At 45.3% G+C, this 23,763-nt stretch overlaps 1 protein-coding gene across 2 annotated transcripts in view; it reads left to right on the top strand.

Moving 5' to 3' along the window:
- Positions 1–23,763, top strand: part of Prkcb (protein kinase C beta) — a 345,665-nt gene that overhangs the window by 297,091 nt on the left and 24,811 nt on the right. For both annotated transcript variants that reach the window (XM_057777292.1, XM_057777291.1), the window contains exons 13-16: positions 3,913–4,051; positions 8,712–8,792; positions 9,070–9,177; positions 14,677–14,817. In XM_057777292.1, coding sequence (XP_057633275.1) covers positions 3,913–4,051; positions 8,712–8,792; positions 9,070–9,177; positions 14,677–14,817 — 469 coding nt within the window. The remainder of the gene's footprint in view (positions 1–3,912; positions 4,052–8,711; positions 8,793–9,069; positions 9,178–14,676; positions 14,818–23,763) is intronic.

The raw sequence follows: 23,763 nt of genomic DNA, 5'->3' as shown, positions 1-23,763 counted from the left end.
CTATCTATCTATCTATCTATCTATCTATCTATCTATCTATCTATCTATCATCTATCTACCTGTCTACCTGCATATCTATCTATCTGCCTATCTGCCTGCCTAGCGATCATCTATCTATCTATCTATCTATCTATCTATCTATCTATCATCTATCTATCTCTCATCTCTCTTTTTTTATCAATAGATTCCCCTTTTCATTCGCCTTTGTTAATATGGTGAATTTTTTTTTTTTTAACCAAGTCTACTTCTTACTGTGAAGACTAGAAACCCAACTGTGGCTATACATACCTATAACCCTAGAACATGGGAACATGAAACAGGAGGATGATGAGTCCAAAGCTAACCTGAGCTACGTAGTAAGATATTATATTCAAAATAAGGAGATATGAAATGATCGCATGCATGCATGCATGCATAGCTTCTATGAGCAGTGTCAAGCCCATGGCTCAGGCTTAGACATTCAGTTGTATTCACCCAATAGAAAACTGGTGACCAAGGAAAACCATAGCTGAGAATGGCCACAGTCACCAGCTGCAGCTGGTTTCCAGAGGCAAGAGGAGAAGCAGGTGTGGGCAGTAACTTGTAGAGTGCAGCTTCAGGGCCTCATGGAACAAGAAGCAATGTCTGTATCTAGTGTTAATGTCAGTGTAGCTTCGCTGTGCCCACTCTGCATTTTGATCAGGCGTGGTTCTGCCTTGTGAAGCCTCCCTGCTGTGTTCTCCATCCTCTTTAGAGATTCTGTGAACTCCTCATTCTCCATCATCCCCAGAGATTCTGTCAACTCTTCGATATCTTTCTATAGATTCCCTTCCATATTAAAATCATTAAAGTTGTTTTCTGTTGCTCACTAGTAAGAAACTCAATTGAAAGAGCTCTAGACATTAGTAATCAAATAAAATTGTAAAAATGCACAACAAATATATATAATTTTATGATTTCATATAAACTTCCTTTACAGTGGAAAAATATTTTCAAGTGTTACAAATCTCTTCCTTCTTCATTTAGATCTCTGATTGATAGCATGGGTCTTGCATGGTTTCTCTTCTCTTCCCTCCACACAATCCCATCTACCTCTCCTCTCTCTTTCAAATTCCTGGTCTCTTTTTTCATTAATTGTTGCACATATGTTTGTGCACACACACACATATATTTACAAATACATTTGTATAACCTGCTCAGTCTGTAGAATGTGACTTGTATGCATGTTTTCAGAGTGATCATTTGGAGTTGGATAATCAAGCAATTAGTGTGCTCTTCCTTGGAGAAGATTATTTCTCCCAGGCTAAGCGTTCCTTAGCTGCCTGTGGTTTTTTGTATAGGGTCTTTCTTCCATCCATACTGGCACGTCTGTTGTTGTCCTTGTTCAGCTTACATTTGAACAAGTCATATAGATGAGATTTTATGCGTGTAGCTTCTGATGTTACTAGGAGACACAATCTCACAGCAAACTCCCTGATCCTCTGGTTCTTACACTCTTTCCACCCCCTCTTCTGAGCCTTAGGTGTGGGAGTTATACTGTAGAGGTAGCCATTGTGATTGGGCCCCACAGCTATGTCTCTTTATCGGGTATGCTTTCATGTGATTGTTTCCATCTGTTGCAAAAAGAAGTTTTCTTGATGCAGGGTGAGGACTACACTTACCTATGGGCATAAGGATGACTATTCAGGGTGTAGTTAGGGCTCCGCTGCCTATGTGGAGTATGCATGATTTAGAAATCCCTGCCCTCACTCATCCTGGGTAGGGCAGTTCTTAAGGAAAGAAGATGACAAAATTTTTCAATTTCCTTTTCCGGGGAGCATGCTACACACGGATGGAGGTCAGTGGAGGCTAAAAGATCCTTTTTGTCAGGCTTAGTATCTGGTTTATTGATCGCTGACTCTGAGGTCGGTGCTGGTTTCCTTAATGGAGTTCTTCAAGATAAATGTTCCAGCCCTCCAGACGAAGAGTTTGATACAGGGGAAAACTGCAACCAGAGTAATTCAAGGCTGAGAGGATAGCTCAGTGGGCAAACTGCGGGCATGAAGACCTGAGTTCAGATCCCCACCACCTACATACGAAAGCTGGTTGTCGTAATTCACATCTAGAGCAGGATAAGTGCCCCAGCTGCCTGTGTCTGGGCATATGGTCAAGCTAAGAGGAGTCATGTGTAGCAAATGCACACATGCATCTGGTGTGTTCCGTTGTTACATAGTGCAGCACTTGTGGTTTCTAGCATGGCATTCGGAGACAATGCCTTGAAGACAGGTATGAAAACTAAGATGGGTCCCGTGGGTGATGCCAAAGGTACTTGGGAGGGAAGGTTGTCGTCTGTGATGGGTGCAGTCTCCTCCAGGATAAAGAGACCACACAGACAGATAGGAGGTGTCAGCATATGTTCTTAAGATATCTACTCAGCTGAAGGGACAGCATCAACTCAATTTCAGACTCACTTAACTTAGTGGAGGGATTTATTGGCTGCCATGGAGAAGTCTGTGGACACACCTGAAAGCATGTGCCCTTATAGACTCTGATTTATCTTTATTAGCTTTCTATTCTTCATCTGGGGACTCTGGAGCTTCTAAAATTATATTTTAGCACCTGCGTCATCCCAGCGTAAAAGAGCTTACCTCTTTACTTAGGGTAACAGAGATGGTGTCAAGATTTTTGATGGTTCTCCAATTGCTCACATGGCTGTTGTTGAACCAATCATTGTGAGCAGCTGTTTCCATAGACAACTACAGTCCCGGAGACCACTCTTGGGGCCAGAAGTCAAGTTCATCACATTACATGACTTGAGGATCAGGAAAGAAAGAGTTGTACATGCCATGGGTATTCAGAACCTGATCAAGATTCTCTGAGAGGGAGAGCTCTGAGTTAGGAAGTAGGTTCCATACTTCCTGGAGAACTGGACTTCCTTGTCTTCTATTAGAACCAGAACAGTCTGCCCCATCAAGCATCCTTACGCACTGGTGCACAACACGCTGACACTGGAGTAGGAAGTATGATAGATAACCCCATGGGATGTGGGAGCAGTCTTACAGGCTGAAGACAGGCAGGGATTTCCCAGAACATGCACCCTTCCTCATCCACACAGATGGCAATACAGGGATGAGAGCAGAGCACAAACTCCTTAGATTAAAGCCCCGATTTCACCATCTTAGAAGCCTGTGCAATAGCAACCTCTCCTTCCACCGTTATTATCTCGTTGTCGTCTTCCTTTTCACCATCTTGCCAATCAGAATGCAAATAACCGTGACCATAGAGTGAAACATTAGTTACCTTGGCTCAACATTGGGGTTTAATTGGAATAGGAGAAATATGCTTACTTTTCTCATTCGTAACTAATGTATCGAGCCCCAGGAATAGTGCCTGACACATGGTAGATACACAACAGATACCTATTGATTGAAGGGGCAGCTGGAGCTCCTGAATGCTGACCTTTATACTAGAAGAGCCAGGAATCCTTGGAGCTAAAGTAACTTCTTTGAGTCTGTTTTTTTGAACTCCACGATCTTCAGAGACATTTCATAAATACTATGTTTATGAAAAATATATCTTCTTATAGAATAGAACATATCTGAGGTGTAAAGCCTAACTCGTGGGCTACTCTTGGATCCTGGAGTCAACTGTGGTTCTGTGTTCTTTGCTTTTCTAAGGGCTTCTCTCTTCCCTGAGATACTGTTGCATTGTGTTTTAGTGATACATTTGGCCCAGCTCACTCTGGAGAGGGAGAAAGCACAGAGGTCTGTGGCCCCTTTGTTATACTCCTCCTGCCAGACTGTGAGCTGCCCAAGGAACAAGCCTGTTTCATTTTGCATGGGTGTCCTCGAAGCTCCCAGCACAGACGTGTTATGTATTCATATCGAAGGACCGTCGGTTGACTTAAAGTAAGCAGCGTGTGACTAAGTTCCCAAACCCTTATATCCGCCACAGTGACCTAAAACTTGACAACGTGATGCTGGATTCGGAGGGGCACATCAAGATCGCGGACTTTGGCATGTGTAAGGAGAACATCTGGGATGGGGTGACAACCAAGACTTTCTGCGGCACTCCAGACTACATTGCCCCAGAGGTGAGCATGCACATCCACTGGCAGTGGTGTCCCTTCTGCTCCCAGATGGTCATGAGAGGCCTGGGAAGGATTGAGGGTGGTGCCTGGGAACCTTAGACTCGCTCGGGTCCTGCCCTCTAAGTCATTTCTTGGAGCTCTCACTTGCAAATCAGCAGCAGCTCAGGCTCCCAATGTGTCAAGACTTAGGAGAATTTTTAAATAAAGCTCAAAAGAATGATCCAACACACATCAGTAAAAACACATCCATCATCAGGCTGCAATGGCTTGCGGCCATATGATGCCTCCTGATTATGACATTGGAGTGTTTGATAGGAGTGAGAGACAGAAAGGGAACAGAGCCTCTGGGCTGACATGACACAGCTGTGCTGCATTGTGTCTTGGATACATTCTAGGAGACCACAGATTTGTCTTCCAGGATAAAAAGAAAGGTGAAAGGGTGACGTCTTATCTAACTAGTCCCCTCCCACTCACAGGAAGTGGTCAACCACTAGGTTTTCCCAGCACGACATGGCATAGTAATTTGTGAGTCCATGTCGCAGAGTCTTGGAGGGAGAGGCATCCTAAGATTGCTCTTCTCATTGTTAGCTGTTAGTCACTTGATAGACAAGAATTGTCTCGAAGGTTCCCTATGGGGCTAAAGAACGAGACATAATGTTGAAAATCTACATGTTCTGTGTTCAAGGAGCTCCTTTTTAGAAACATAAGTTGCACACAGAGATAAATGCACACAGACACCCAGAGAAAGAGTGTGCCTCCAAAGTCCTTCCTTCATCCCAGCCTTATTTCTTAATAAGGAAAAATAAGAGAGAACCTCAATATTTATGACTATCAATAAAGGAACGATTTACCAACACACACCACATTTGGGTCAGGAGGTCACGTATCACCTTGGAAAGATCAAAGCATGTCTGTGTGGACTCACCTGAAACGATGTCCCTCAATAGGATGAGAGCAGGGAGACTGTGGTTTACACATTGTAGAAAATATCACTCTTCACCAATCCAAGAGAGAAAGTTAAATGTAAATGAAAAAAATGACATGTTTTCAAGACCTATTGGTAAAAGAGCAAAATAAAATAAAATCAAGCTAGGCATGGTTGTACCCCACCCGCCCTCTAAGCATGCAGGAGGCTGGGACAGGAGGAACTTGAACTACATAGCAAAACCGTTCCACAAATGAAAGATAAAAATAAAATGAAACACGCAAACAAGGAATAACAAATATGACAGCCCTGTTCATAGACAGTGGCAGTAGCACCCAGAGTGCTGCCGTGTGTTCCCTCCGAGTACGCGAGTGCTCATGTAGAGGTGGAGAAAATCTGCCTGGGAGATGACACATCGATTTCAAATGCTGCCGAGGGTAAGGATGCTCCAGTCTGTCTGTGTGTCGTTGATGCGTGCCACGTGCGAGGTAAGTGTCCTTGTGTATCCCTGTGTGGCACACTCAGGCTGGTTAGCATTTGGCTAATTCTTCGTAGTAGCTGACCTACTCTGACATAGTCCCTGGGCGTATCCTTCCTTCAGCAAGTCCTAGTTCCCAACTCTAGCTATACTTAGAGTCATGGGGGAACTTTCAAATCTTTAGGAGGCCCAAATGTCACCCTTTACCCTTTGAATCAGAAATCCCTGTCTGGTCCCGGTCTCCGGCCAGTCCTGGCTGGTTACAGGGCTGCTGAGGACACCACGCCCTGAGCTGTGCTGTTGCTGACTGCCTCTTCCTCCAGCTCACTGTCAGGGGACTCTGTCCTTGGTCAGGTTTTGTTTTGGACTAGCCACATCACCTCTGGCAGCTTCTCTCACCCTCCCAGCTCTATTTTCCTTGGTGAAAGGATTAACTTCTTGGGCTGTCAAAAGGAGCAAATAAAACACCAAGTACCTTAAAGGTGTGAAAACACGGTCACCGAGAAGCTTCTCACAGAGGCTGTGTCTTGTTGTCACTTCTGTTCAGAGCACACTTCTTATTTACTTCTTCTTTTGTCTCATTATTCGTCTATTTTAAATTTCTGAATAAAAATATGCATAGCTATAGTGTACAACATGTTTTGTACATGTGGAAGGGTTGAGTGGAGCTAATTTGCATATGTATAAACTCATGTACTTAAACTTTTTGCTTAAAATCTACACTCAGCTGTTAAAAAAATATTACTATTGTATATGTATGTGGCCATGCATACGCCACAACACACACGCACCTGTGGAGGCCAGGGGATACTTCTTTGGAGCTGGATCCCCCTGACTTCTGGGATTGCATTCGGGTCACCAGGCTCATATAGCAGTGCTTTACCCATTAAGACATCTCACCGGCCCTCAGTGATTTTTTTTTTCAAACACGGTTTTGCTGTGTGGCCCAGGCTGGCTTTGAACTCATGGCAATCTTGCTGTCTTCATATCTCAAGTTCTAGGATTGCAGGTGTGTGCTCCAGTCCCTGACAGTCACTGTAGTTTTCCAGATGCAACTCATTGTCCTTAACTGCCATAGCCATGTTGTCCTGCAGAGCCCTGGAACTTGTGACTCTTAGCTGATGAAAGTCTTTATCCTTGACCATCATCTATGGGTTTCTGACTTGGAAAGAAGCCAGGGTAAGAGGCAGGCTTCAGGGAGCAGACATTGTCTTTATAACGTTTACTCCAATGCCTTTATTGAGTAAAACAAGCAATAACTGAATTACAGAGCATTCTAACAAAAGGCAACCTGAAGGATGAGTTATAAGAGGTACTCAGTATCTCATTCATTACAACAACCCCAGTGCATACATAGTGTATCTGGTCTGTAGAAGAAGTTAAGTACCTTTCCTTCAGGCCATACTGGCAGATAGCTATCAGGATGCATTAGACCTTCTGGCCCACAAAGCTCAGCCCTCAGCCTGTGCTGTGTCAGCCTTGCCTCTGACACAGCTTCTTCTCCACTCTACACCCTGGATGGTAGTCACACAGCTATCAAAACCTGGCAGCCATAGGTGCCATTTGATTATTTAATTTATGGAAGCAATTGGGCAAATGGGAATGTAAGACAGACTTTTCTGTGTATATACATTCAGTGGAATCCAATGCAGAGATAAAATCTAATGGTGGGGTCTGGTGATATGACTCCGTGACTAGGCATGCCCACTGCTTTCCCAGAGGTCCCGAATTTGGTTCTCAGTACCCTTATGAGGTGGCTCATGACTCCTATAGCTTGAGCTCCAAGGGAATTTGAGCGAGCCTCCAGGGCCACTGCACTCTTGTGCATGTGCTCATACATAGAGACATTCACTCATAATTCAAAGTAAAAATAAAATCCTAAAAAGCAACCAGTGTGCCAACAGACAAATCGGATGGAAATGCAGAGTGAAGAGCACACCCCATGGAGTGTCTGTTGTAAAACAGCACAGGAGAGACCTTCGCGGGTGGGAACCAGAGGCCTCACGGAGGGCGGGAGACAAACACACCATGCAGACAGGGCTTATGTGGGAGTTTTATTGAGATAAAGGGAATAGGAGAGGGAAGAAAGAAAGAGAAATACAGAGAGGAAGAGGAAGAAGAGGCAAGGACCAGCCTGCCTCTTCAGAAGAGCAGTGGGAAAAGAGAGATGGGGTGGGCGGAACTTCTCTCCTAAAGGGACCTTTGTGCCTGTATACAGACTAGGTAGTGATGCAGCAGCCATAGGACCCTGGGCTGGCCAGGGTACTGCCTGTGTTCATCCTGCCAGGTGACAGAGGCCAGCATAACGCCTGAATCCTAACAGTGTCCACCTCTGAAGTGCCTGTGCTTAAGTAGAAGACATACCCTGTTTAATATAGAGATATAGATACACACCCCTTTTACTATGTAGTCATGGATACAGTCAATAACAAACACCCTATCTGATATACAGTCGTAGAAGTATCTAGCAGGGGACAGACCTTGTTTGTCATGATTTTTCTCTTGACAAAGAATTATGGATGGTTTCTTACAATTTTTTTAACCATATCTCTACTTTCTGAATAAAACCAGATGCAAAATAATCCACAAATATGCTTACATTTTTAAACTGCTATATTTTAATCATGGTTCAAAAGAACCATACAGAGTTGGGAGTGTGGGTCAGTGTAAGCCACCCAGAATTCATGAGGCCCTGAGTTGAATCCCCAGCTTCAAAATCAATCAATCAATCAATCAATCAATCAATCAATCAATCAAATAAGCCAAACAGATGAAAAACAAAAATCCCACGTGTTGTAAAATTTACCGTCTTAACAGTCTTTAAGTATGTGGTTCAGTGGCGTCAAGTATATCAACATTATTGTGTAGATGTTTTTACTCTATAGTGAGAAACAAAAATAGCTGCTCCTCGGTAAAATGTCATACACAGAAATTCAAAACATCACACCGCCCCCGGTGCTTAAAGAGGTAAGGTGGCACACACAGATGTTTGCCCAGCTGCAGGGGCCTTGGCAATGTGTGCCCTTCATTCCCCAAGCATCAAATGTGAGGAAACAGCTCCGGTACACCCTGTCCTCTCTGTTCACTCTGTGAGACCCCGCTCAAATCTGGGAGTGTGTCAGCCACGGTCACCTTGCACAGAAGGTCAGGACCATACCTGAGACTCTCCGCCCCATTGCTAGTCCACTCTTCCTTTGTGAATTCAGTCTCCAGCCACAAGGGCTGCCTGCCGCTCTGATAGGGTGCGTTCTGTTTTCCAGATCATCGCTTATCAGCCCTATGGAAAGTCTGTGGACTGGTGGGCATTTGGAGTTCTGCTCTATGAAATGCTGGCCGGCCAGGTAATTGAATTTTAAGTGATCTGTGAGAAAATGGTCCTCCACTTTCAGCCACATGGTCTCTGAAGAAAGTGACAACTCGGTCATAGCTCGTACATCTTAGCACCTCTGACTTTCCTGGGCTTGGGGTTATTTAAGTTTGTTGATCATCTTCTCTCTCATGAAAGCCCTGGCATGTCTTGCCTTGAAATGGGAACTGGGAGGAAGCCCTGGTGGTCAGAGAAAGCTGGGAGGAGGGCCAGGCAAGGGTTCCTCTCCCACCCTGCCCTCTGCTCCACAGGCACCTTTTGAAGGGGAGGATGAGGATGAACTGTTCCAGTCCATCATGGAGCACAATGTGGCATATCCCAAGTCCATGTCCAAGGAAGCTGTGGCCATCTGCAAAGGGGTAAGTAGTTTAGCACTCAAGGCTGGGACTACTATGCAAGGGGTACAGTCTGTGCCCCAACTAGTATGCGACAGAGGCTTAACATCTGTTGCTCTATTGCCAACACCAGAGCCCAGCTATGAAGCTGTCCTCTCCCAAAAAGGAGAGCTTCCTTCTCAATTGCGCCAAGGTCTGTAGAGGCAGCTATGTTCTAGAGTCTTACTTTTGGCTGGGCAGCAGTCGCAAGCCCTTACACAAGGATATACTTATGGAGTGAAGGAGGTGGGAGACACAGAGACTCTGCCCAAGAGCTGGAACCACGGGAAGGGCGTAGTATGGTCTACTTGCCTGCTCTACTGTGTGTGTGTGTTCAGGTAATATTAAAATTCTATGGCTCTTGTTGTAAGATAATTCCAGGCAGTGTTGATTTTAAGGGATTGCCTGGATAAGATGATTTAAATGTACTGTTCCCAAAGCTGCCCACATCTTGTAGTGCACAGGCGTGCAAACACTTATGTACACATATACACACAGTTGAAAGGGCACAGACAGTTACACACCTGCAATTTGTGAAAATAGTACCTGTGAGGAAAGCCAGACAGGAGTTTACGTGTAAAGACTGTTTGTGCTACATCTTGTGTTGGATCCAACCTGTGCTTTTCAGACTACACAGACTGAGGCTCCATCCCAGAGACAAAGTCTGAGCACTAATGTTCTGAAACTCCACCTACACCCCTGCCCCGCAATGTAGCTCAGAACGCATTGCCTTTAAGCACATTGTCCAAAGGATGCATGCACTCTCTCAACCATGACCGCAGTGTGAAAGCTGCACTCTGAGACAGAGGGAATTGCGTGTAAGGACTGAGGTTTTACAAAGGCCTTCCCACCAGCAAACAATGAAGGCGAGGTCTAAAGGTTAGACTCTGTGTCTGAGCACAGGGCTCCCCTTGTGTGTCTACACATGACAGGGCTGTAGTCATAGATCTCTGGGATATTGCCTATTTCCCCTGCCTTACCCAGCCCGGCTCTTCTTGACCCTAGTCAGAAGCCGTCTATGGTGGCTTTGGCTAAGGAAATCAGCAACAATCAGGCAGCTCGGCCTGAGTCTTGGCCCCGGTGATATGAGCTGGGCCAACCTCACAGCTTGAAAATACCTTGTAACACTACCTGAACTCCCACCTGGTCAGTCACCTGAGTGTGGTGTTTGAGCTATGCAAGTGAGGATGTAGGCATCTCTAGGGAAGCCACGTGTGAATTAGCCTCAGTCTCGAGTTAAATTGGTTCCAGTTTTTTTTTCCTTGGAGGGTGTGAGGCAGGGAGAGAAGAAAAACCAGGAGCACAGAGGAGATTCAAAGGTTTATCCGGAGCATTGGCAAAGTCCAAAGATAAGACCGGCTGCAGACAGAAGCCAATGGGGCTTCTGGAGACATTCTGTCAGGAGGGAAGTGGGATAAAGTCAATCACGAAGACTTTGTTTAATGATTCCCAACATCTGAAGGTCTAGATGTTCCCTAAAACCCTTAGGTTTTCAGCTGCCACATTGGCCTGTCATTCCTACAAAGCATCTGTTCGTAAGATTGGAAATCACAGTCCCCTCTAGATGGGATGTGCCTACTCCAGTTTTTAAAAACAAACAAACAAAAACATAATGGCCAGATTCCATCTGGGTTCAAATTCAAGTCCAAAGCTATGAGCCACTATGATTGTGGGGGAGCTGTTTGACCTGATTTACGGATTGAGGCCAATAACAGCCCTGCACATAGGGTCCTTTGATGATTAAACCAGTTAATGCCTATAAATCACTTAGACCAGAGCCTGGATTCTGCTCCAGAACCCTCAGGCCATCTCCAATATGGCTAATGCTGTCACTGCCCTGCCTGGTGCCAGGCTCCTCTTGGCATTTGAGCTTGTGTCCCCTTGTGACAGGGGAATTTGAAAAATGAAGGATTTAGGAGATCAAAAGGCCCCCGTAAATCCGCGTCCTCTCATTTCTTAGGTGTGTGCTTTTTGAGCGATTCCCTTGAATCCTTAGGCATCTTCTTTCTCTTCTTCGGCTCTAAAAACAATAAAAGTACTTAATGAGCCATTTCCCAGACCTAAGCGAGGCCATGGAAGAGGACTCTTGTTGCATGGCTAGGGTGTAGTAGGTGTCCAATGCACGCTCACGGGCTTCCACTGTCCATCCCTGCCTGGACAGCTGGGGGGTTCTAAGTGGGTCACGGAGGAGAGAAAGTTTTCCAGGTCAGTTGCCTTCAGCTTCAGCTCCAATTAGCACTTTGCCTGGTGGAGCGGTTTCCTATCAATCCAGGATCCATAACCTTTATGATGAACCGGAGTGCCTCTCTTGGCTGGCAGTGTTGGGGGCAGTGCTCTGCGGTCAGTGGGTGGAGTGCAGTGTGGGCTCTCTCCTCAAGGCTGCTGCTCCTTCGAAGTAGGGGGTGATGCTTCAGCCAAGAGCCAAATGCTTCCTCCAGAGCAGAGGGCCCCAGGAGAGGAGTCTGGGAGGTGAGCTGAGATGGGAATGGTGATTACATCCAGCTGTCTACATGGCTTCAGGCACCAGAGCGGAGTGTGGGAACCAGGCCGAGCCTCCTCCCGCTCTGTGTGCCCACAGTGGCGTGTCTTTGCTTGTCGTCTCCCTGCCTACAAGGGATCTGAAAACAGACCTCTTTCCCACAGATACTATTTTCTTATATATGTCTAGCTCATTAAAAAAACCCTGTTTTCCAGCATGAAAGCAGAAAAGGTTTGCTTAGATTTCCATGGCCAGTATGCTGAAAGCAGGCACAAGCCTAGACTGGCAAGTTGAAGTAAAAATAAACAGAGACCGAGTTACAGTGGGCTGAGGAGGAGGCTCCGTGGGTAAAGTACTTGCCGTGCATGGAGACCCAGGTTCAGTCCTCAGAGCTCACATAAAAAAGACAGGTATGGTGGCACACATCCATCATCTCAATAATGGGTAGGTAGAGACGAGAGGGTTCCTGGGGTTCACTGACTAGCTAACTTAGCTAAATTGGGGGAGTTCCAGGCAAACAAGGTGAAGAGTGACTGAGGAAGACATGAGAGGCAGATTTCTGGGCTCCGCATGTACATGCACTCACACACATCCACACACTCACCTAGCTCGTCTCCTTGGCTGTGTGACGTTAGGTGGATGATTTTACTTCTCTGGACCAGTTTCCTTATCTAGAAAACAGGAAAAATAGTTGCTGAAGCCTCAGAGTGTTTCTGTAAGATTCAAGAGTTAGAGATAATAGCTGGGCTACCTTTGGCACAGACACATGCTGTGCTCAGTCTACAGAAACATTATTGGTGTTGGTGTTATTGTTATCGGGACTGAGACTGTCTAGATCAGTGGTTCTCAACCCGTGAATAACAACCCCTTGGGGTCACGTAAGATCATTGGAAAACACAGATATTAATATTATAATTCATTACAGTTAGAAGTAGCAATGAAAATAATTTTATGGTTGTGGATCTCCACAACATGAGGAGCTGTATTAAGGGGTCACAGTATTAAAAAGCTTGAAAAACACTGTCCCAGACCTTCTTTTTATCCATCCAAACCCAACATAAATGCCAAGGCTCAACTTAATTTGCTTGCCCTCCATTGACTTTTCCTGACCAAGCCAGACCACAAATACCTCTGGGAAAACCACATACAGAGTGTATAAAGTGAGGACATGACCACTCCAAGGTTAAGGAGAAGGTTTTTAATGTGGATATGAGAGAGAGAGAGCACAGCCAGGACATTTGGAAGAGTCCAGAGAAGGGAGAGAAAACAGTATATTGAGCATGACCAGCCAACTAAACCAGGCCACGAAAGGAGAGAGAGTGGGGAGGGTGAGAGAGGAAGAGAACAAAGTACAGACAAAGGTGACCAAGAGAGGGATGCAAAAGAGGAGGCAAGAGAGAGGGGAGCAAAAGATAAGCTGGAGAACTTTAGGGTGGGGGGGGCAGGTGAGAAGAGCCACGGGTACCTGGAGGCCAGTGTGTGCTTTGGTATGCTGGAGGCATCACAGTCATTTGTCCCAATCTCTCTCTCTCTCTCTCTCTCTCTCTCTCTCTCTCTCTCTACCCTGCCACTTTGATACAGGCCTTGGGCTCCTGCAATCCTCCTGTCTCAGTCTACGAAGTGCTGGAATCACAAGCTTACAGCTTGCCTGGCTCCCATTTCTCTTAAAAACCCAAATTTTGTCTGGGTCGAGGTGGCACACGCCTTTAATCTCAGTACTCGGGAGGCAGAGGCAGGCGGATCTCTGTGAGTTCGAGGCCAGTCTGGTCTACAAGAGCTAGTTCCAGGACAGGCTCCAAAGCAGCACAGAGAAACCCTGTATGGGGCGAAAAAAATTTTTTTTGGAGCTAGGCTGAAGAGGGACCAGATCCCACCTGTGGTCACTCTGCAAGTCCTTACTGTTGTTTGAGTTCTCTGAGGACCAGTTGCCTTGTCATTTCACGTGGAAAAGGAGCTGAGAATACTGAGTTTGAGGTAGTTTGGCTCCGTGGGAGATAAAGCACACACAGACAGTGTGTGCCTGGGGCTGCGGGGCATGTCGTAGGCAGGAGTCAAGTCGAATGTGCAGCAGCAGTTCAGAAAGAATTGCTAGGTTCCCTCTTTAACCATAGTCATCCAATTGTGGGCAAACCCGGGGGTGCTTGGTGTCAGCTCGGCTTTGCGGCTCACTCCTTTGCCTTGTTTCTACGTCCCCTCCGAGTCATTTCTCCTCCTCCTCCTTTCTTTCATCTGTTCCCTTGCTGGCATCTTGAGATCAGAGACCCTCGCATGTGGCTTCAGGTTCATTTCTAACAGGAAGCCTGGCTGGTTTCCTCTCCGCATCTATTCATCTTGTTATTTAGCACTGGCTGCCAGACACAAAGATGGGGAGTGTTGATAATTAAGTAATTTAAACAGAATACCAAAGAAACCTCAACGGAGGGTGATGTGTGATACGGGAAAATGAGCTGGGCTAGGTTTTGACTATTTAATGAGCGTTCTGAAAGCAATTACTTGAAACTTGGGTCCTTTTGACTAATATTTTTCTTTTGTTTGCTGTTTTTTTCCCCCATTTTACAAGTGCTTTGCTGAGAAATGCACACAGCATCTGAATGAATGCATCCTTCCAGTTGGTCAAATGTCAGTGTTTCTCGCTACAGGAGGGGAAGGGGTCTTGAAGATATAGCAACTGTCTTCCTTAGGTGCACCAGTAACACACAAGACTCAATCTTGAACCCAAATGCAGCTTGTGACATTTTTAATGTGAAGTTCAAAGGCCACATTGGAGCTTTGATTTGATTTAGCCCTGTGGGATTTTGCTCTGGGATGGGCATCATTTTAGGCTTCTCTCCCACAGAGATCTGGCTAAGAAACTGTCACTGGGATGAACCCTCAAACCGTAAGACCTGTTGATATTCTGCACTGTGCTCCTTTCCTCCTCCATTGGGGTAACTGTTTCTCACGGCTCTCACTTCCTGGTCTGCAATCTCTTCAATGTTTTATTTTTTTCTCTCCCCCTCTTTTAGCTAATGACCAAACATCCAGGCAAACGTCTGGGTTGTGGACCTGAAGGGGAACGAGACATTAAAGAGCATGCATTTTTCCGGTATATTGACTGGGAGAAACTCGAACGCAAGGAGATTCAGCCACCATATAAACCAAAAGCTGTAAGTAAACTCCCCTCTTTGGCTGGCTGGTCCTCAGATACAAGATGTTCTTTCTTTTGCGGGTGTGTGCCTTGAATGCTTTCTGGGGTGTGCGCATCGACACATCCACTTGAATATGTCTGTGGGTGCCTCCCTCCCCATTTGCTTCTAAGTCACTGGATACCAACATGGAGATTTCTATTGTGAAGCCCAGCCTCTGTAAATAATGGGGAGGGCAATTGATATGGAGATTTTAGTTGTTGTTGCTGCTGCTGCTGCTGCTCTGATTCAATTACTGTAACTGTTTGAGCTGACACCTTTGTGGGGGGGTGGTTCTTGGGTGAGCAGAGTCCAGACGTATTCTGGAAATGTGATAAAGAATCTAATTTTGCCCTCCTTCCTTCCTCAGTTCAACCGTGTCATTTTCTCTCCAGACTGACATTGAAAAGGTCATGTTGTTTATCTCAATGGTATTTCAATTGAGTTCAGAGAAACATACAGTACTACCTCTGATTCGGTAACTGAGAGCAGTTCACCAGCCAGCCCTTTCCCCAGGTGAAGGAACAGGAAGCAGAGGTTGAGACTCCTGACTCCTGGAGGCTGAATGTAGATAGGCTTTCATGCAGAATAAACACTTCCCGTTCCCCTATAATCCATGGGAGAAATTTGCCATCCCAAAGACCCGGTAGGGTTCTTGCCGGCTTCTGGGGTGGGAGGGTGGGCATTGTTTCCTGTATGGATCAGAACTGTGATTCTATTGGGTGGGTATTTCTTTGTTAATGTTAAGTACAGTGCAGACCTGGAGATTTTTATTACAATGTTGTGAAACTACTGAAGGAGGCTGGAAAGTGAACATAAACATTGTCATTGACACCTGAAGTTGTAGGGGGTCTCAGTTTTCAGGTGAAGAAGGTGATAATGATAGTTATTTCGATGTGATAATTGTTAATTTCTTGAGCATTTATTATGTGCTAGGTGCCATGTTAAGCATTTCACATACAACATCTAATTAAACCCTCACAACAGCCTAGAAGGCTGGTTATTGTTCTGGTCCTGGGAGAAGAAGGCAGAGACTCCCAGAGGTCACCCAACTGCTGTGGGATGGGACGGAGGGAGAACCATATCCTGGGCAGTCTAACTCCATTGGAAACTTTCTAGAAAGTCTCGGGAAAAAGGACAAGAAAATCTCCTAGGTGGCTCTCCCAAGAGCCCGATAAAAGTACCCTGTCTCTTTTTTTCCGGATGCCTAGAACTACAGCCTGGCAGCCCCCCTGCTGAGCCTCTTGCTGAATGCATCTGAGTGCTGAGAAGCCAGCCCCAATGGAAGCAGTCAGTTCCAGACTGGGACTTTTCTCCATTGTTGAATATTCTAGATTAATACTTGACCAGTCTTCCCAAAATGTCCAGCAGAGACCCACCCTCTCTAGACGCTCGGGAGACTTGTGAGCTTATATTTGGAATCCTGACATCCTGTAAACCCCTCCTGAAAGCATACCCATATGACGTTATTTCCGAGTGTCATATCATTCCTCTTAGACAGTGACACAGACCGGAGCACTGCACTCTAAACAGCATCCGATCATCAGTGAGTAGCCACTTTCTCCTGGCTGTTTTAGAGACGGTAAAACCCGTCAAGTGCTCTCTGACCTATTTGTCATCCTCTGTAGTGCAGCGAGATAATGGCTTCTGCGAGGAGGATTGTTGTGATACATGCAGGCACTTGGGATGAGCCCAGTACGTGACAGGTTCTCAAAGAGAATTGACTATGGTGGGCAGCGATGCCACAGAGTCGTTAGTGTCTTGGGTTTAGGATCCTTGGGAGGCAAGTTAGTAGTAACTGTTCCTTAGGTAGCGGCTGTGCTCTGTCCTGGGGTGGAGATAGGGGCCGCATGTCCTTGGCAGTACAGCTGCCTTTACTGAGCCCACTGGGAATAAATCAAAAGGTGATTTGGAAGGGGTGGACAAACTCTTTAGGAAACTGGTGTTTCGAGGGTAAGGCAATGACGTGTGTGTGTGTGTGTGTGTGTGTGTGTGTGTGTGTGTGTGTACAAGTATATGAGCATATTTGTGTCCAGGAGGTATGCATGTGCAGGTGGAGACCTGAAGGTGGCTACTTACTGGACTCTTCCTTGATTGCTTTCCACCTTCTTCACTGTGATAGGATCTCCCACATAAACCCAGATCACTAATAGAACTGGCTTGGCTAGCCAGGTTGATATGAAAGCCCTGTCTGGAATTACAAGTGGACCGTCACACACACACACACACACACACACACACACACACACACAGCATTTGTATGGGTTCAGGAAAACCAAGCTCTTCTAGCCATTATGCTCGCACAGAAAGCATTTACCCCCCCCCCGCCCCCCGTCATCTCAACAGTGCCCCTCCACTTAGTTTTTGCAAGACTACTTGTAAGGCCTCAAAATATGAACCTCGCCTTTCCTTACTTTGCCCAGGTCCATTAGCACGAACCCACTGGACATTAGGAGCTCGTGTTTAGGTTGCAGAGCAGTGGATTTCAAATGGTGATCCCCCGAGCTGTGACAGCATCGATCTGAACCATGTTCAAATTAAATGGCTAGGACCCAACCCTAGACACCCCGAATCAGGAAGTCCTGTAGCAGAGTTGGATGCTGTGGGTCCAGGAAGCCCTGCGGGGAATCTGAGGTATGCTCTAGGCTGAGAGAATCACTCAGGAAGGGGAGAGCGGCAGAAGCCAGAGGAAGGTGGCAGAGAGAAGAGCTAGTTACATGAGAGACTGGCCCTCTGTCATTTGGGGGTGGGGTGGTGACTTTGGCATGCATCACAGACTGAGTTTCAGGTACCTCAAAGAAAGATGGCAGGCTGTGAGGGACAGGAGAAGGATGGAAAGCCACGGTGAAGAGCTGAGGCTCAGCGAGGCCCAGGCTTCATGCTCCCATTAGAAGCTGGGAATTAGGACTTCTTAACAGAAATCTCACTATTTCTTCATAATTGGCAACAAATGTTTAAAAATTAAACAGCGTTCAGGGCAAATAAAAACACATCTATAGCCCACATGTGGCCCGTGGAGTATTTTGTAACCTTCTGGAGTATTGATGGATCAAGTAGGGGTAACATTTAGCCAGTTCCTGTTAGTATTTGTGAGCAGTTAGGAGTTCCTTCTGACTGAGATTCTATCTGTGACTATTCCCACTAAGGATCATGAACGTAAAAGGTTCGCAGGCTGTAGCCGTAGCTCATTTGGTAAAATTCTTGCCATATAACCATGAAGACCCTAGTTCAGTGCTGTTAATCTCACTTCTGGAGAGGTGGACACGGGGGCTCTCTAAGACTTGCAGACAAACTAGACTAGCTGAATTGAAGAGTTCCAGGACAATGAGGCAAGCTATCTCAGAAAACAAATTGGATAGCTTCTGAAAAATGACATCAGAGATTGTTCTCTGGCTTATACACACACTTTTGCACATATATGGGTACCTGCATATACGCAAGCACACGTACACACACATACACACACACACACTCGCACAGCATGCATGGGTATGTACATGCACATCTAGTCTGTGTCTGGCTCATAGACAACAGGAAAAAGTAGCTGTCTATCATTGATAAGACCAGTACTATCAATTATTAAGTTATTAACATCAATAATTCTTCTTATATTAATTATGTAATTGAATAATTGCTAGTAATGATCAACAAGAGCCTTCAATTGTTCTACCTTGGTATTATTTCTAACCACACAATATCCTGCATTCCCTTATGTGAGTTTAATAATGTATTTCAAAATGCAGTAGCCAGAATAGAGCATGTGTTTCCAGATATTTTACGACTAGCTCAAAGGGAAATAGGGCCCACCTCAATCTCCCTTGATGGATTTAGAAATACATTTTCCCACAGTATCTGTGGGGCTTTGGTTCAAGAATTCCAAAATCCATGGAGATTCAAGTCTCTTATATCACATATCCTACTTTAAATCATTTCTAGATCAGCTATTATATATATTAAAAGTAAGTGATATATAAATATATATTTAATCTTTATAAATATTTAATAAACATTTTTAAATAAAACAAACAATCCCTTATAAATAATCAGTATAACAAATAAATGCATAATAATAAAAAGAAAAATAATATTAATACCTAGCATCGATATTTAATTATATTAATTAATGATTATTATTTAATAATATATAATATAAATACATATTATATTTATAAGCAAACCTATTTAATAATATACAAATATAAAAAGTTGTTATTTTATATCATTCAGAGAGTATATTAGTTTACTTTCCATTGCTGTGATAAAACACCATGACCAAGGCAATTTATAGAAGAAAAGAGTTTATTTGGACTTATAATTCCAGAAGGATTAGAATCTATCATGGCAGCAAGCAGCAAGCATGTCAGCTGGAGCAAAAGCTGAGGGCTCACATCTAGAGCAGCAAGCATGAAACAGAGAGAGTGAACTGAGAAAGGCACATGACTTTGAAACATCAAAGAAGTCCTACCCTCAGCAACATGCCTCCTTCAGCAAGGCCACACCTCCTAAACATACCCAAACAGTTCCACCAAGAAGAGGTCAAGCATTCAAACCTCTGAGCCTATAGGGCACGTTCTCATTCAAACCACCACAGAGAGTAATGGCAAGAAAATTAGTTCTCTGCGTGTCCTTGCGTTTGGTGAATATGCAACATTTTATCCTTGAATTTCTAAATTATTTTGGTGGGGGGGGGGTTGTGACAGCCAGGCTGGCCTTGAACTCATGATCTTTTAGCCTCAGCTTCCCAAATGTTGGGATTACAGGCATGTGAGGTTGCATCCAGCTCTAAAAATCATTTCTGAACCACAGTTATCTGAAGTGTGTGTGTGTGTGTGTGTACGCATGCATGCATACATGCACACACAGGGCTGACAACAGTAACAAACACATGCTCCACCCATTTTGATTCTTCCTGCTCATGTTCCTCTCATATTGCAAATCCAGGTTTGATTTCCCTCTCCCACCCCAGGATCTGTGTTTCCTCATCCTTCTTATCTGTCTGTCATCTCAGAAATGCCTGTGGCAAGTGTGCAGACTTCCATGTGCCTTGTTGGATATTAAAAGCCATGTGTGTACCTGTCAACGGGCCTGATTTATGCATGCTATTAAGTGAGTTGAGGGAGAGAAAACGCAAGGGGCAGAAACAGAGGACTATATTCAAACTTCAGCGAAGGGTGCTATTATGGGTGGTTCATTAAAATCGCTTTAATGGGTTTTGTTTGTTCTCAGTGCTATCTTCTGTTGTGGCAAACAGCAGTTTGGCAGTGCATTGTTCGGAACTATACGAAAAGATACCAGGTTGTTGTATTGTCATAGGGTACAAAGTAATGGTGTGTGTGTGTGTGTGTGTGTGTGTGCCTGTGGAAGGAGACACGCATGCTCATGTACATGGAGGCTGGTGGTCAACACTGAGTGTCTGCCTCTTGCCCACTCCACCTTATTCTTTTGAGACAGGGTCTCTCACTCAATCTGTAGTTCAATGTTTCATGTACTCTGACTGGTCGAGCAAGCCCACTGGAATCCTCCTGTCTTCCCCATTCCTCATCACTAAGATTACAGATTAAAAACACCGTGCCTGTTTTTTGCATGGATACTGGAGATTTGAACTCAGATCCTCCTGCTTGTGTGGAAAGCCATTTACTGACTGAGCTATCTCCCAAACTCCATACAATAGTGTCTTTAATGTGTATCTGGTCACATTAATCTCTTGTTTGCAACCCCCACCAGCTTTCTGGTACCTCATCATAATACCTATTGGTCTTTGGCATATGCAGCTTTTGAGTCCTTCCAAGACCAGGTGCTCCTCCCACAGTCTGGGCTCCTAGCTCCAAGGACCAGTGCTCCTGGGTTTCTTTTATTTCTTTAATGTCTAGCCTTATCTCTCTTTGCCAGTGTTACCTATGCAAAACCATTGCCTGGGATACCCAGAGTCCTTCCCCTGTTCCTCTTCCTCCCTCCTGGAAGCTAGGTGTTGCCTCATTAAATCCAAAGAACATCACCTCCTCAGGGAGGCGCCTCTTGATTCCCGAGCTGGGACCTACTTGCATCCTGTTCACAGACTCATCCCATGTTCTTGCAATTGTTTGCTCAATTTAACATCTGTCGTTTGACTAGACTGTGGCTGTGGTTTTTCAGTGTCAGACCCAATGCCTCGCTGAAGTTTTAGCACATAATAGGGGCTGGAATTTTTTTTTTTTTTTACTGAATAAATGAATGAATGATCATAAAACGAGATGCTGTAACACACCCTGTTATGGGGCATAAAGGATTCTTTAGAGCTGTATATTAAAGTAAAAGGTGTTTTTCTTATGTACAGCAGGGTGTCTCTGATAAATTGGTTGTTGTGTAAGTTACTATCGTATTTATAAAGGGCTATAATTTGCCTGCTGCACTGCAAGCTGTCATGGCTCCTTTTGGCTTCACAGTGTGCACAGGGAGAGGATGCTACAGAAGGATTGGGAGGTGCGATGCACTACACCCTTGGTACTGCATGGAGAGTGCTGCAGACTGCAGCTATCTGTCCTTGCACAGGTGGCCCAGTGCAGTAGGCACCAGTGCTCCTTTTGCATGTGTGCACAAGTCCCCTGAAAGTCTGGTACAAACTGCCGAGGGTGGAGCCCGGGATTTTGCCTTCCACACAAGCTTCCTATTGCTAGACCAGAAGGCGAAGGAGGGACTGGGGCATGAATAAGGTGTTAGGAATGCATGGAAAGGCTGTAAGATAGCTTGCTGGAGATATTTGAGAGATACCAGAGTGTAGGCATCTGAGCTCAGTGAATAAGGAGAAAAACCAGCGAGGGTTTGGGAAGGAGAGATGGTGTTGAGCACTATATGATCTTTGGCTTTTAATACAAACTGTGAGCAGAGAAATAATGGCCTAACACTAGGCTTTAGAAGAATTATACTGGCTAAGAAGGGGACGAAAGTGTGAAACTGAGGAAAGCAACTGTGGAGGCTCTGTCAACAATCCAGGCAGGAGGCTATGGGAATGTGGATAGGATGGAGCCAATTGGGAGCCTTTTGAGGGATGCTCACTTTGGCATCCTCAGGCCTTCTCCAGTTCCTGGTATCTTGTAGGCAACTCTGTACCTGTTATGGCACGGAGGATAGGTGAACAGAAATCACATGATTGTTCTTTCAGTGTAAAGCCCAGCATACCAGAGTTTGGTCCTGGTAGAAGAAGATCCAAGGGAATAACTATCAGGAAAGCACCTGCTGCTCAGAGCACAGTTTGCAGGGCACAGAGTAGGTTGTGCTCACCCTGTAAGTTGTATTCCTTCTGTCAGTGGGAGGACATAGCAGTTGAGGTGACTGTTGATGCTGAGAACTGTGGCCAGATCATTCTTGTGCCTGGAAGATGCATCTCAGAATTTTGCTCTGCAATAGTAGAGGGTGCTTTGAGGCTGCGCCTTCTTGAATGTCTGTATTTTACTATGAAACGGTACACTGACGTCATGGTATGAGAAGTGCTAGTGTGCCGTGGTGGAACTGAAATGCCTGTTTGAGATTTTCCTGGGGCTCCCATGTTATGATGAAGTCCTGGCATCCCATCTCTGAGAGGCTCCCAGGAATGTCCTAACATAGGTCTTGCAGCAGCCCACTGTCCAGCTGCCTCGTTGAGATGACCTTGAGATCACCTTATCCAACCATCAGCATGGAAGCAGGTATCTGAAGGGCACAGGGAAAGGAAGGCAGGCGCAGGACATCCATTTCATGAAGTCCATAGAGTCTTAAGTGCCGGCATGTGTGCATTTGCCCCCTGTTGGCGAGGTGCAGCTCGACTAGTCCCTGGAAATATGAGCAGTCTGATCATGGATTCTCTCTGAGAAGTAGCTATCAAAATCACATTTCAGCTGGTCCTGTTGGCACAGGTCTATGGTTTCAGCCACTCAGAAGGCTTACACTAGAAGATCACAAGTTCCAGACCTGCCTGGTTGGAATGAATTCAAGCTAGCCTGTGAGATGCAGCGAGACCTTGTCTCAAAAACAAAAATAGAAAGACCACTAACTGTTAAGGTCCATGAGAGTGTTTGCCTAGCCGACAAGAGACTCTGGATTCAGTCTCCAGTACCAAAGAAGACAGATCATCTTCCTCTACCTCCTTGCATTGACTTGTAAGCAACCACCCAGCCCATAGAGACATGATCAGCATGCTTGGTCCCTTCTTCTTCCCCCTCCAGCCTGCACGTCAGGCCTCTCCCATCTCTAACAGGCTGACTCCATCATTTCTGCTCTTGTTGATTATTCTTATCTTTCCTATTTACATAAAACCTCATCATTTCCAGACATTTCCACATCAGGAGAGCCTAGAAATCTTTCGAGATATAAGGCTCCTTGCAGGGTGTCCCTTGGCCCTTTGAGATCTATGCCGTTTTCAAATTTTGACCATAAATGGCTGGGTCTGGGGAGATGGTTTGCTGGGTAAAGGGCTTGCTGCATAAGCATGAGGACCTAAATCCAAACCTCTGGAACCCACTTATGAGTTGAGTGCATTGGTCACAATGGCATGTGTTTCTAACAATAGTCAGATGGGAGACAGAGACAAGAAATGCATAGAAGCCCAAGGGTCAGCTATCCTGGTCTATGCAGCTGTGAACAAGGAGACCCTGCCTAATATCTGAAATAAGGTGGATGCCAAAAACCAACACTTGAGATAGTCTTCTGACTTCCATATATGGACAACAGCCCCCCCCACACACACACATTGCCCATATCCTTTGAGAGTCCAAAGGTGCCACTGCTTCAGGAAGAGCTCATACCCATAGGACTTGGTTTCTCGGTGGCTCTGTCACTTGAAAGCATTGTTTATAAAGTCAAAAGCTTCAGTGCCCCTTAATGAGCTGCAGCTCCACTCGTGTGACATTCTCCTCCAAACCCAATTGCCCTTTCTACTGTATGAGTAAGTGTCTCGGTGTGCATGTGGCGGAAGGT

Source organism: Chionomys nivalis, chromosome 8 (assembly GCF_950005125.1).
Source record: "Chionomys nivalis chromosome 8, mChiNiv1.1, whole genome shotgun sequence".
In the NCBI taxonomy this organism is placed as follows: Eukaryota; Metazoa; Chordata; class Mammalia; order Rodentia; family Cricetidae; genus Chionomys; species Chionomys nivalis.
This window is presented reverse-complemented; position numbering and strand designations above follow the sequence as displayed.